The 12,390-nt window shown below is 46.2% G+C and overlaps 1 protein-coding gene across 1 annotated transcript in view; it reads left to right on the plus strand.

Moving 5' to 3' along the window:
- Positions 1-2,812: 2,812 nt before the first annotated feature.
- Positions 2,813-12,390, plus strand: part of USP31 (ubiquitin specific peptidase 31) — a 60,948-nt gene continuing 51,370 nt past the window's right edge. The window contains exon 1 of the mRNA XM_032843955.1: positions 2,813-3,513. Coding sequence (XP_032699846.1) covers positions 2,881-3,513 — 633 coding nt within the window. The 5' untranslated portion in view covers positions 2,813-2,880. The remainder of the gene's footprint in view (positions 3,514-12,390) is intronic.

The raw sequence follows: 12,390 nt of genomic DNA on the forward strand, positions 1-12,390 counted from the left end.
CATTTCTCTGGGAACTCTCTGAAGAGCCCCATTAGGTACACCTTAGAGTTGTCTGTCCAGAGGATGAGAGGCCTGGGAGTTATCCAGTGGCTGGTATCTCCCACTGGTTGAAGGTTGCCTCTGTTGGGGGAGAAGGAGTTGTTAATTTAAATTTCCCTCTGGCGAGAGAAAACCCTCAGGCAGAAAAGCATAAGGGGTAAAGAGCAGGCATTTGAAGTGGGGGATGGTCACAACAAAGCGGCTTACACAGTTTATAGTGGTGGCAGGAATTGGAGATGGGCTCCAGGCATACAATGTGTGGAGTGAAAAGCTTTTCCTATGCTCAATTTCCTTCTAAAGCCATTTATTCATTCAACCAAACATTTATCAGAAACATGGTCAATGCTGGGCATCTAGGGTCAGCAAAACAGACCCAGTCTCTGCCTTAAGCGCTGACAGTCTTTTACGGATTTGGAGCAAGTAGGATGGTGCTAGGAACATCTACGTCCAAAATGGAGGAGTGCTAAAAATAAATAAGTAAACAAATAAATAAATAAGAAGCAGCATGGGAAAACTAATGAAGGGCTAACTTCTTCTTCTTCTTCCTTTTTTTTTTTTAAGATTTTATTTATTTATTTGACACACAGAGAGACATCACAAGTAGGAAGAGAGAGAGGGGGACACAGGCTCCCCGCTGAGCAGAGAGCCCAATGTGGGACTCGATCCCAGGACCCTGAGATCATGACCCAAGCTGAAGACAGAAGCTTAACCCATTGAGCCACCCAGGCACCCTAATGGAGGGCTACCTTCTAAGTCCATTTGATATTTAGGGAGACCACAGCCCCCAAGACCCTCCCTACCACCTAAAAACAAGCAAGCAAGCAAACTTGTTACATAATGGCTGGATATTATGAGAAAAGCGATGTCAAAGTGCTTGAAGTTCTACTAAAAGCTATTCCTTTCTTTTGTCCCTCCGTCACCCATGATTTTCATATTTGAAAAAAACTCAGATATGTTTGCAAAGGGTTGAGGGACATCGCATTCACGCTAAAGTATGAATGATCGATCAGATTGCTTTCTTCCTAGTGTCTAGATGAGTTCAAGACAAAGTGAAGAATGGGTATTTTGACTAGGAGGTGGGAATGTAGGTGATTTGGAGGCCAGTGCAGAGCACCCTGGGTGGAGGTTGGGGGTGGTCACCATAAAGGCCCTGTTTACTTGACGTTGGAGGCTCTGGCAGAGACATTTACTCTGAAATGTGAGGTAAGGTGGGGTTTATGTTTTAAAGAGGTGAAGGGCTTTCCCCTCCCTGATTTCTCCCTTATGCAGTAACCAGGACTCAGGCTAAAGGTCAGCAAAGGACAATCTAGAGAGAGGAGATCACAGACCAGTAGATTTTGAGATGAAGGAAGCCCAACGATGTACCTTTTTTTTTTTTTTTCTGCACTATTTCTTTTTTAATTGAACCAACATTTAAAAACAGGATTCCCAAGTTCTCTTTAAAAAGTTAGATGAGGGGTGCCTTCGGCTCAGGTTATGACCCCGGGGTCCTGGGATCCAGCCCCACATCAGGCTCCCTGCTCCATGGGAAGCCTGCTTCTCCCTCTCTCACTCTCCCTGCTTGTGTTCCTTCTCTCACTGTGTCTCTCTCTGTCAAAAAAAAAAAAAAAAAAAAAAAGATGATCTGGGCCCTCATTTTTGCATGGAAACAACTGGATCAGCTGAGTAGCAGCCACCTCCTTTAGAAAGATGTTGATTTGCAGTTTGCCATGGTCCCCACCATTTCTTATCATCTCCCCAACAGAGTCAAGTCATTTGAAGTATTATTTGGTCAACACCATGACTGAAACACCATGATTCTTTACTTACTGATATGACCTGTCTTGGTCCCTGTGATATTTGTGGGTCTGTGACCTTTTGTTTAGAGGTCAAGTCTTGGGGCTTTGAAACAAACTTGGATTTGAAATGGATACATTTTAAAGGCACTGAATTGAAAATTAAAGGAACTATTGCATGCTTAGAGCAATACTTGAAACATAGCAGCTATTATCAGCATCTGCGTGTGGAAAATGCAAGAGGGCAGGCAAAAATCGTGTTAATTTCATTCTTTCCCAGCGCCTAGCAGTGCCTAGCATACAGGAGTAACTATTTGTTGAATGAATGAATGATGGTAGAGTTCAGCGGGGATTTAAAGGTAGGTCTGCAAAGGAAGGTAATTCTGAGTATACCGTTTCATTTCAAGTCCAAGGTGCCACCTGGAAGACAAGCCTTCCGGGATGTGCCAGACTCTGTGATGGCGTTCGGGTATGCACGCAAGCAGTCCAGGTCCCTCGGGAGCCTGGCAGGGTTGGGTTGCTCAGGACGGGTCAGGGCCACGTCCATCACTTCTTCCAGCGTCTGGTAAGGGGCGGCAACCTGATCTCCGCACCTTGCCAAGGCCTTCGCCTTCAGATCAGAAGACGGAGACCCACCCACGGGGTCCACCCCCGGGCACGAGCCCAGCGCTGCCCGCCGCGCCAGGACCGTGCCCACACTAGACATGGCCTTTCTCGGACTTCACAAAGCCCGACCGCCTCGGAGCCGCCAGTCATCTGGTCTGGCTGGAGGGGAACTTCCATTCCCACAGTCAACATGGCAGCCACCACGGCTTCAGCGCGGGTCGGGCGGCGCCGAGAGGCGGTCATGTGAGAGGCCCAGCTGGGCGGATCGCGCGCGCGCGCCCGCCCGCCCCGCCGGCAGCCGCTTGCTCGCTGGCTCTCTCGGCAGTGCACTGTGGTGTGTGGGGCGTCCAGCACCCCGGCCCCCTGAGGCGCGGCGCGGCGCGGCGGGATGCGGCGGCGGCCGTGGCGGGGCCGCGGGCCGGGCGGGCGGGCTCGGTGATGAGCGTCGGCGGCCGCCGCCATGTCCAAGGTAACGGCGCCCGGGCCCGGGCCGCCGCCACCGGCGGCGGCGGGCGGGAAGGAGAAGCGCTCCTTCAGCAAGCGGCTGTTCCGGAGCGGCCGCGCGGGCGGCGGCGGCGGCGCGGGGGTCCCTGCGGGGCCCGGGCCGGCTGCGCCCGCCTCGCCCTCGTCGGCGCGCTCGGTGGGCAGCTTCATGAGCCGCGTCCTCAAGACGCTGTCCACGCTCTCGCACCTTAGCTCCGAGGGCGCCGCCCCGGACCGCGGCGGCCTCCGCAGCTGCTTCCCGCCCGGGCCGGCCGCCGCGCCCACGCCGCCGCCGTGCCCGCCGCCGCCCGCCTCGCCCGCGCCGCCCGCCTCCGCCGCGGAGCCGGTGCCCGGGGTGGCGGGGCTCCGGAACCACGGCAACACGTGCTTCATGAACGCCACGCTGCAGTGTCTCAGCAACACCGAGCTCTTCGCCGAGTACCTGGCGCTCGGCCAGTACCGGGCGGGGCGGCCCGAGCCCTCGCCTGACCCCGAGCAGCCTGTGGGCCGCGGCACGCAGGGCCAGGGCGAGGTCACCGAGCAGCTGGCGCACCTGGTGCGGGCCCTCTGGACCCTGGAGTACACCCCGCAGCACAGCCGCGACTTCAAGGTGAGCCCCGCCGCGTCCCCGCCCCCAGGAAGGGTCCCTGCACCCCGCGTCCCTGGGGCACTGGCTCCCGAAGTCTTGCATTCCTCCTTTTCCTGGCGGTGCGGCGGGCTGACCAGCGCCCAGGTCTAAAAGGGTGTGGACCCGGAGTCTGGGACCGTTACCGCCCTTAGTAAGGGAGACGCACCTGTTCATTCATCGTGTATTTATTAAGGGGTTACTATGTGCCTGGCCATGAACAAGACCGGCTGTCTTCATGGAGCTTACATTCTTGGGGAGGCGAGTGTTGAGCCTGGCTTCAAATCCTCGTTCTTTCACTTACTAACAGTGTGACCTCAGGCAGGTTACTCAACCTCTCTGTGCCAGTTTCCTCATCTGGTATCCACGTCATAGGTGGTTGTGAGCAGCAGACAGGTTGATAGGTTAGGTTGAATCCAGTGAGGTTACCCATTTTTGACTGTTTTTGACTTCCAGGTTGGCACTTTTAAAGGGTTCAACCTGGGATGTCAGTCACTTCCGTTGTACATAGTACCATGTGTATTTGCCGCGTTTATTGTTCTTATTATTTTTATTTTTTTATTTTTCTTTACTTTTTTTTAAAGATTTATTTATTTTTTTATTTATTTGACAGACAGAAATCACAAGTAGGCAGAGGCAGGCAGAGAGAGAGGGGGGAAGCAGGCTCTCCGCTGAGCAGAGAGCCCGATGTGGGGCTCGATCTCAGGACCCTGAGATGATGACCTGAGCCGAAGGCAGAGGCATTAACCCACTGAGCCACCCAGGCGCCCCTATTGTTCTTATTATTGAAGATTTCAGAAAGGTAAGGTGATATCAGATAGTGGTTCCAAGAAAGTAAAATCTAGTGATGGGATTGATGTGTGGGCAGGCTACTTTAAATGGGGAGGGGGGCAGGGTTAGGGTGACCTCTTGGCAGTGGTGACATTTGAACTGAGGCTTGAGTAACCAGGGAGAACCAGCCTTGAGGAATCAGGGGGAATTGCTTCCCAGGTGTAAGGAAAGCGTGAAAGCACGAGAGCCTGGTGCGCTTTAACAGTGTAGCTCTGGGATCTGCAAACTTTCTGTAAAGGGCATATAGTAAATGGTCAAGATGCAAAATCAAGGCTGTTATGTAGGTACTTATATAACAAGAGAAAACAAATTTCCACAAATTTCTCATTGACTAAAATAAAAATATGACTAACAGTACTTTGAAATACAGGTCTAATGAGAGAAATGGGATTCTTTTTTGGAAGGAATGACATTTAGCTTAATTGGAGTTCAAAATTAGTGTTCCCTGTCATCAAATTGATTACAAATATTTGGAGTGCCTGGGTCGCTCAGTCATTACCCCTGCCTTCGGCTCAGGTCGTGATCCCAGGGTCCTGGGATTAAGCCCCGCATTGGGCTCCCTGCTTGGCAGAAAGCCTGCTTCTCCCTGTCACGCTTCCCCTGCTTGTTTTCCCTCTCTCCCTTTCTCTATCTCTAGCAAATAAATAAAATCTTTAAAAAAGAAAAGCAAAAATTTAGCTCTACAAACCGTTCTTAGCTCACAGGCCATACAGAAACAGGCAGTGGGCTAGGTAACAGCCCTTGGGTCGGTGTTTGCTGTCTGCTGGTGCCCTTAGAGCTAGATGAGAGCTTCTTGGTGGGCTGAGCCAGTTTGTGTAGAGCCATTTAGGCTGCGCTAGGGAAATGGGCTCTTATCCTGGGAAAAAAAGAGGAGAAGATGATTTGAAATCGTATGAGGGATATTTTGAGATGGGACATGAATATGGTGTTAAATAGAATGAAATCACATGGTGAGCAAGTTAATTCCTTTTCCATTCTACTCGTCCTGATTATGGCCACGAAAAGGTCTTAGCTTGGTGGTAGCCTGACTTTAAGACCTCCTACTCACTCCCCTACCTTTCTGTTTTCTTTTTTTTAACCGAACAAACTAAGTTTGGAGGCCTTGGCAGGTATCAGTAGCTAGGATTTAATAAGGTTGTGTTTTCATCGTGTTTGTTTTTATGCTTGTATTCTGTTTGTGGCAAATGGTACTGGTTTTCCATTGATCCTGTGAAGTATCTTTTAAAATTTATTTAAGTTAAATGATTTTAGTAAAATACAAAATGATAATCTGAGGATTCAGCACTTGGTTGAGGACCCACCTTGTTGAGGAATAGTACCCCCCCCCTTTTTAAGAGTTAATTTATTTATTTGGTAGACAGAGATCCCAAGCAGGCAGAGAGGCAGGCAGAGAGAGAGGGGGAGGCAGGCTTCCCAGTGAGCAGAGAGCCTGATGCGGGGCTCGATCCCAGGACCCTGAGATCATGACCTGAGCCAAAGGCAGAGGCTTAACCCACTGAGCCACCCAGGCGCCCCTACCTGTCCCCTTTTAAGACATTTTACTTATATTTATTAATGTTCTCTTTTTCTCAAAAAGAAAAAGTGATTGCTGTTTGGTCTTGGAAATTTGAGTGAAAGTACTGGACAGGGATAGGGACTGGAAAAAAAAAAAATGAGTTCCATGTCAGAGATCTCAAAATAAGAAAGTAGGAGAGAGTGGCAACCAACCAGCTACTGTAAGTCTTTTTCCTTCTCTTTTTTTTTTCTGCTTATAGTTGCCTGCCCATCAGTAGCCACAGCAGTTGCAAACTTTTCAAGGTCAGAGACCAGTGTTTTAAGTTTGTTTTTCTACTCTTTCCAAAATGTAAAAATCAATCTCTACAGCATTTTTGTATGTGAACATTTCCATTGCATTTTAAGAGTTTTTTTTTTTTTTTAAATCCATTAAAAAGCTGTGAACAGAAATGGGTCAATAATTCTAGAAGTGCAGAGGCTGATTTATAAGCATGCTTTGGCAAAGTTCAACAGATTCTTCGAGTTCCTATTTTTAAAACATATAATCTTCTGAACCTGTAGTAGCTTTCACATTGCATTCATTAACTCACTTCCCGTTTATTGACAGTTTACTCCATCAGTTAGGAATGCATTCAGCACGAGAAAGAGGAAGCCCTAATGATGATGTCTTAAGCAATAAAGATGTTGAATTGGCTTACACAGTATGTCTGGAGGTTCATGTTCTAGTGTGGTACAGTGGCTTAAAGGGCCTAACAGGGACTCAGACCATTTCTGCGTTTCCGCTCTGTTGTCCTTTGCTATTTTGTCCCTATTACATCTTTGGCTTTTTAGCCTTAATGTTTGTCAAGGCAGGAAGTCACTGGGAAAATAAAAGTTCTTCCAGAAGCGCCCCCTCAGCAGGCTTCTGCTGACATCTCGGTGACTTACCACCATGTCCACTGGCCACCTCTGGCTGCCATGGAGGCTGGAAGGTGGATGTTTGTGTTTCCCTTCCTAAAGGAGGGATTTGCCTCAGAGGCGGCCTGCCAGAGTGTGAGGCACTTCGATTTTGGGGGGACACTGTACCTGCCTGTGAAGATCCGAGTCCAGTGAGACCTGGTATGTTCCCCAGGACATCGCTTCTTACAGTTTCATGTGCCCATTTTCACGTGGGCATCTTGTTACCAAGCTGTTCTGGGGTTGGCGGAGCTGGGGTCGGGTCTGAGATTCTGCATTTCTGTCAGTTCCCAGGTGGTGCTGATGCTGCCCGTCTAGGGATCACTGTTGGTCCAGGGCACAAGTAAAGGGTCACAGCGCAGTGATCTGCAGGATGAATAGAAATTAGCCGGGCAGAGAAGGGGTGGAGGTGGCATGAAAGGGCCTGTGATTTGGGGGGAACAGTGAGACATTTGGTGGCTGGTTATGCCATGCAGAACGATGGGGGTGCAGAAAATTTGGAAGAAGAGTGTTGTAAGTGGAGTGTGAATGGCTTTGTAGGCTGTGTTGGTTTGGACATCATCCTGTAGAAGCTGAGAACCCAGGGCTGATTCTTAAGCAGGAGAGTGATAGATCAGACTTCTTCCTTTTTAACCTTTTTGCCCCTGGATTAGGTAAATCTGGTGACACTGTGGAGGATTACTTTTTTCTCCCCAAAATATTTTATTACAGCCAGATTTGATGGGCGTTATTTTGAGCATAAAGTAAGCTGAGTTCAACACCTATGGGGGGACGCGAGGCATACCTGTTACCCCGGCCCCTTGCCTGTTTGTGACAGATGTTGGTGTTCGATGTGGATGCTCTTTTCCTGAGCTCACGTTCAGCCTTAGAATCCTGCTCAGTTCTGGGCTTCAGTGAGCCGCTACCAGTTCATTGGAGTTGGCAGAGAAGATAAAACCAATTTGCCCTCTTGAAAGTTTGCCTTGAGGTTTCGAAAAGCACTTAGTATGTCTTTGAGTGTGCTTTTAACTGTCTTAAAGTTACTAATGATTTTCTTTGTAAGTTTTTCTATTGGAATTCTTCCTTGGTTTCTAACCACATTGATTTTTGTGAAATTTAGGAGCTTGCCAGGTAAACGGATTTTTGGTTTTGGATGAGCAAGATGGTTGTTAAGGTAGGACTTTAATTTCCCAGAATGAAATGGATTGACTGGCCCAACCTTGCTGTAAGAAATTTCTTTAAGAAATTTCTCTGGCTGTCACTTCTCTTTTTAAGCAGGTATTTTTCTCCTCTTTGAGCAGGGTTTTCAACCAGGGCTGTTTTGCCTTGTTCCCCAACCCCTTTATTCCTGGGTACATTTGGCCTGTCTGGAGACATACTTGGTTGCCACAACTGGGTTGGGCGTGCTATGGGCTCTGCTCCCCTCAGTGAGGGGTTATCTAGCCCAAAATGTCAGTAAGGCGAAGATTGAGAAACACTCTGTTGGAGGAATGTTTTGAGCCCCCTTAGGGTGTTTTTCTTACTAGCCCAGACTTTAGAAGGTTACCTTGTTACTTTTTCTCATCTGTGTGTTTGGTGTTTGCAGCAGCACTAAGATAAAATTTGGACTTCACTGGCAGGTCCTTGGATCACTGTCTTAGTAAAAACAATGAGAGAAAACAAATCATTCTGAAATCCAAATAAGCAATATGCTGTTTTTAGAGGAAATGAGCTTATTGTCTTCACTAGTAGGATACTAGCATTCACGCTTCCACGTTCGTGTAGATGCTGATTTCTAGTGCTCAGTGCCCTTTCGCAGTCAGTGAAAAGATGGATGGTTGTCTCAAGTCACAAAGATACGTTTTAGAGCAGCAGTTTTCAAACTGTGCTCCCAAAGAACAACTAGAACAGAGTGATCTACAGATAAAAGAACTGTGGATAGTCCTTCCAAATTTGCAGTAAAACAAAAAATAATTGATGAATAGAAATTTCTCTTCCATATTTCCCCCCTTGACCTGTGGTGCTCAGTGGTGCTTCTTTATTAGTGAGAGTTCTCAGGTTCCAAAGGGAAGGAATGTATAAATGAGTAGTGGCAGACAAGCTAACAGTCAGGGTTATACTGGCTCCGCTTTCACACCTAAAATTTTTCATAAACTCATGTTGAGGGCTCTGATTTTATGCTGCAGACCTGTGGTCTAGGTTTTCTTGGTTGGTGAGAAGATGTTTAGGATATTGGTATGTACCAGTGGTTCCCAGGGAGTACTCAGACTTCAGGGGACCCCCTGAATTCATTTGAAAAGTAGAAAAAAAAAATGTGTAGGTCACATTTAGCTTTGTGCCCGGGTATAGAATAGAAATTAGGTCTCTTCCTGGTTGGTCAGTTCCCTTGTCCATCAAATGGTGTCACTTTTGTGACGTCTTTGAAAGAGAAAGGAGGTAACAGAGTCATCACATTTTAGACTTAGAAGGAGATGTGGGGGAGATGTGAGTGGCTCACCCTTTTCTGGATGAAGAAACCAAGGTTTCTTCACCTGAGCACCACTGCTGGCTAGAAACTGAGGGAACAGAACCAGAATTCTTTTTTTAATTACTGTTATTTCTTATTTTTGAGAGCGAGCGAGCACGCATGAGCACAAGCCAGGGTGGGAGCAGAGGGAGAGGCAGGGAGCGTGACGTGGTACTTGATTGATCCCAGGACCCTGGGACCATGACCCCAGTCGAAGGCAGACACCTAACCAGCTGAGCCACCCAGGTGCCCAGAACCAGAGTTCTAACTTCACTCTTTGTCACCCCCGCGTTGCTGAGGCATGGTTGCCTTATCTTTGCAACCTCTGAAATGACAGTTCTCAACATAAAACATAAAGAAGTGGGGGGGGTGTTGAAATGTGTCGTGTTTTTTTTCCTCTAAGATTGTGGTACTGAATCTCTGAAAAGAAGGTTGGTTGTAGCTAGCTTTATGTATATGCCATTGCTTCTCAGATTTAGGCACTTTTGGAAGTCTGTCTTAAAAATAATCCTTTCAGACCACTTAAATGCACATAAAACATGTGTATACATCTTTTACATCACATGCTCCGCCTGTAGTTCTGTAACTTGTTTTCCCCTATCCCCGTTCCCCATGGGTAACATGACTTGCTTTGGTTTTTTGTTTATATATCTAAGCCCACCTCATTCTTTTTAACAGTTGTATAGAAGTCCAGTGAAGGGTGTTTAGGTTGTATAAAGTTTTTAATGATGACAGCCAATCCTTCAACATGAATCAAGTCTCCTTTTCTAAAGACTGAGTCTTAGAAGTGGCACTTCTGAGTCAAAGGGAAGGTGCGTTTAAAATGTGGCTACACGTTGCCAGATTGCCCAGCCAAGAGCTGTAGAGGACAAGATTCTCCGGCCCATCCGTGGTGCATGCTAGTGCCTGCCCCGGACATGTGCTTCCTCCTACAAGACTGCCTTTGTTCATCATTTTTTAAACTTAAAATTGTTTCCTTTCATAGGGTCAGTTTTGTTTGTTTTGCTGGGGATTGTCCTGATATATCAGCATGTTTAGGGTCGTCCCTGCCCTCTACCCACTAGATGTTGGTAGTACTCCTCTCCCTACCCTTTTTTTTTAAGTTGTATTTGTTGAGTGTTGTCGTATATCAGATACTGTGCAAAGTGAATCATTTGGATTTTTGGTGACCTGTGTCGAAAGCAGCTGCTCTGATAATTCTCTTAAGTCCAGATATAGATGTAATAATAGAGGTGCGTGGCCTGACTTACAGATGCTTATCCTGAATTAGTTCTTATTTTGTCTCCCTTTGTGTGGCCTAAGGTTTTTAGTTTGACTCTGCCTCTTTTGTTTTGTTATTAGAGTGTGGTTTGATGGATTTTTCCTCTCCCCTTCTATACACTTGTCACAGTGAGGGGCTACTAAATAGGGCACTGTTCACTGTTAGTGTAGTTCTGCACAGCTGTTTCCTATAGTAAAGACTCTGCAAAACAATGACCTCATGGTTTCCACAAAAAAACCTTTTATATATAATAGTGGAAAAGAAATCATTGAAAGCTGAGTGATTTAAAGTTCTGTCCTCTGCAGCTTTTCCCCTCAAAAATATTCTTGTTTGCTCTGCTAATTAATCGTTTGTTGGCTGTTCCTCAAATGACCTTTTATGTTTAACAAACAACATTTTTGCAGTTGAGCACATCGAGATATCTTGTCTTTCATCTGACTGTGATCTTTTTCCATTTGGAAATCATTGTTTGATGCCATGGCCTGCGGCAGTTCCTAGAGGAATTGGCCAGTCACTGAACATCTGTTGCTTCTTCCCTCCGGTTGCTGAGCCTGGATGGTAGCAAACAGTGTGTCCACAAACAAACAGTTCACGTGTTAGAACATTTCATGGGACGGGTCCGGAAATGCCTTTGTTGCTTCTACTGTAAGGAACCTTTGTAATCGCATCACCAGCTCAGTAAATTCTTTTAATTCTTTGTATTCTTACCTTCCTTCCCTCCTTCCTTCCTCTCTTTCTTCCTTCTTTCCTTCCTTCCTAAGTCTGTCTGTTTGTTAGTAACTTTATACCCAACATGGGTCTCAAACTCAACAACCGTGAGATCAAGAGTCACGTGCTTTTCTAACTGAGCCAGCCAGGTGCCCTTGATATTCTAATCTTTATTTATTTATTTTTTGAAAAAAGATTTTATTTGTCAGAGAGCACAAGCACGGTGAGTGGCAGGCAGAGGGAGAAGCAAGTTCTCGCTGAGCAAGGAGCCTGATGCGGGGTGTGATCCCAGGACTCTGGGATGAGGTAGATGCTTAACCAGCTGAGCCACCCAGGCATCCCAGTATTCTAATCTTTAAAAGCAAGGCAGAGCTGTCTGATTCTCAGGAGATTTAAGAAACAATAATCATAATAAAATACCATTTATTTGTGTGGAACCAGTTCATTTACAAAGTCCCTTTGATTCTTGAACAGCACTGGTTTGAACTGTGCATGTCCACTTATATGTGAAATTTAAAAATATATATATGAAATTTTTGGGAGGTTTGTGGCAGTTAAGAGAGACTTATGAATGAACTGTGTGCCTAGAAATAAAAAAAAAACTTAAGTGGAAGTTAGGTAGGTCATGAATGCATGAAATATATGTAGATACTAGTCTGTGTTAATATTTACTACCATAAAATATGTATAAACCTATTATAAAAATTAAAATTTATCAAAACTTAAGCTCACACAGACTGTACATGGCATGATTTATAGTCAAATGTAAACAAGTATGGAGATGCAGTATTAAATCATAACTATAAAATTCACCGTAGTTCATACTGTGCTACTGTGGGATTTTCATGGCCACCTTCTGTTGCTCGTGCGGCAAGCTCAAGTGATGTGAACATCCACTTATAATGCCAAGTGACGCAAATCCTGTCTGGGTGAGCAGTTCGTCTGTCCAATAAATTGTATTTTGCAATAAGTGATCACTTGTGGCTGTCACTATTGGTTGTTAAGTTTTGGGGGAGTCCAAAGTTCCACATAGATTTTCGACTGCATGGAGGTCAGTGCCCCTAACTTTCACATTGTTTAAGGGTCAACTGTACATTCATTTAATTTTTTTCATTAAATTTTCACTACAGTGCCTCTGAAAGAGGCATTATTATTCCATTTTTGAAAT

Source organism: Lontra canadensis, unplaced genomic scaffold (assembly GCF_010015895.1).
Source record: "Lontra canadensis isolate GAN:19392208 unplaced genomic scaffold, GSC_riverotter_1.0 scaffold146, whole genome shotgun sequence".
Taxonomy (NCBI): Eukaryota; Metazoa; Chordata; class Mammalia; order Carnivora; family Mustelidae; genus Lontra; species Lontra canadensis.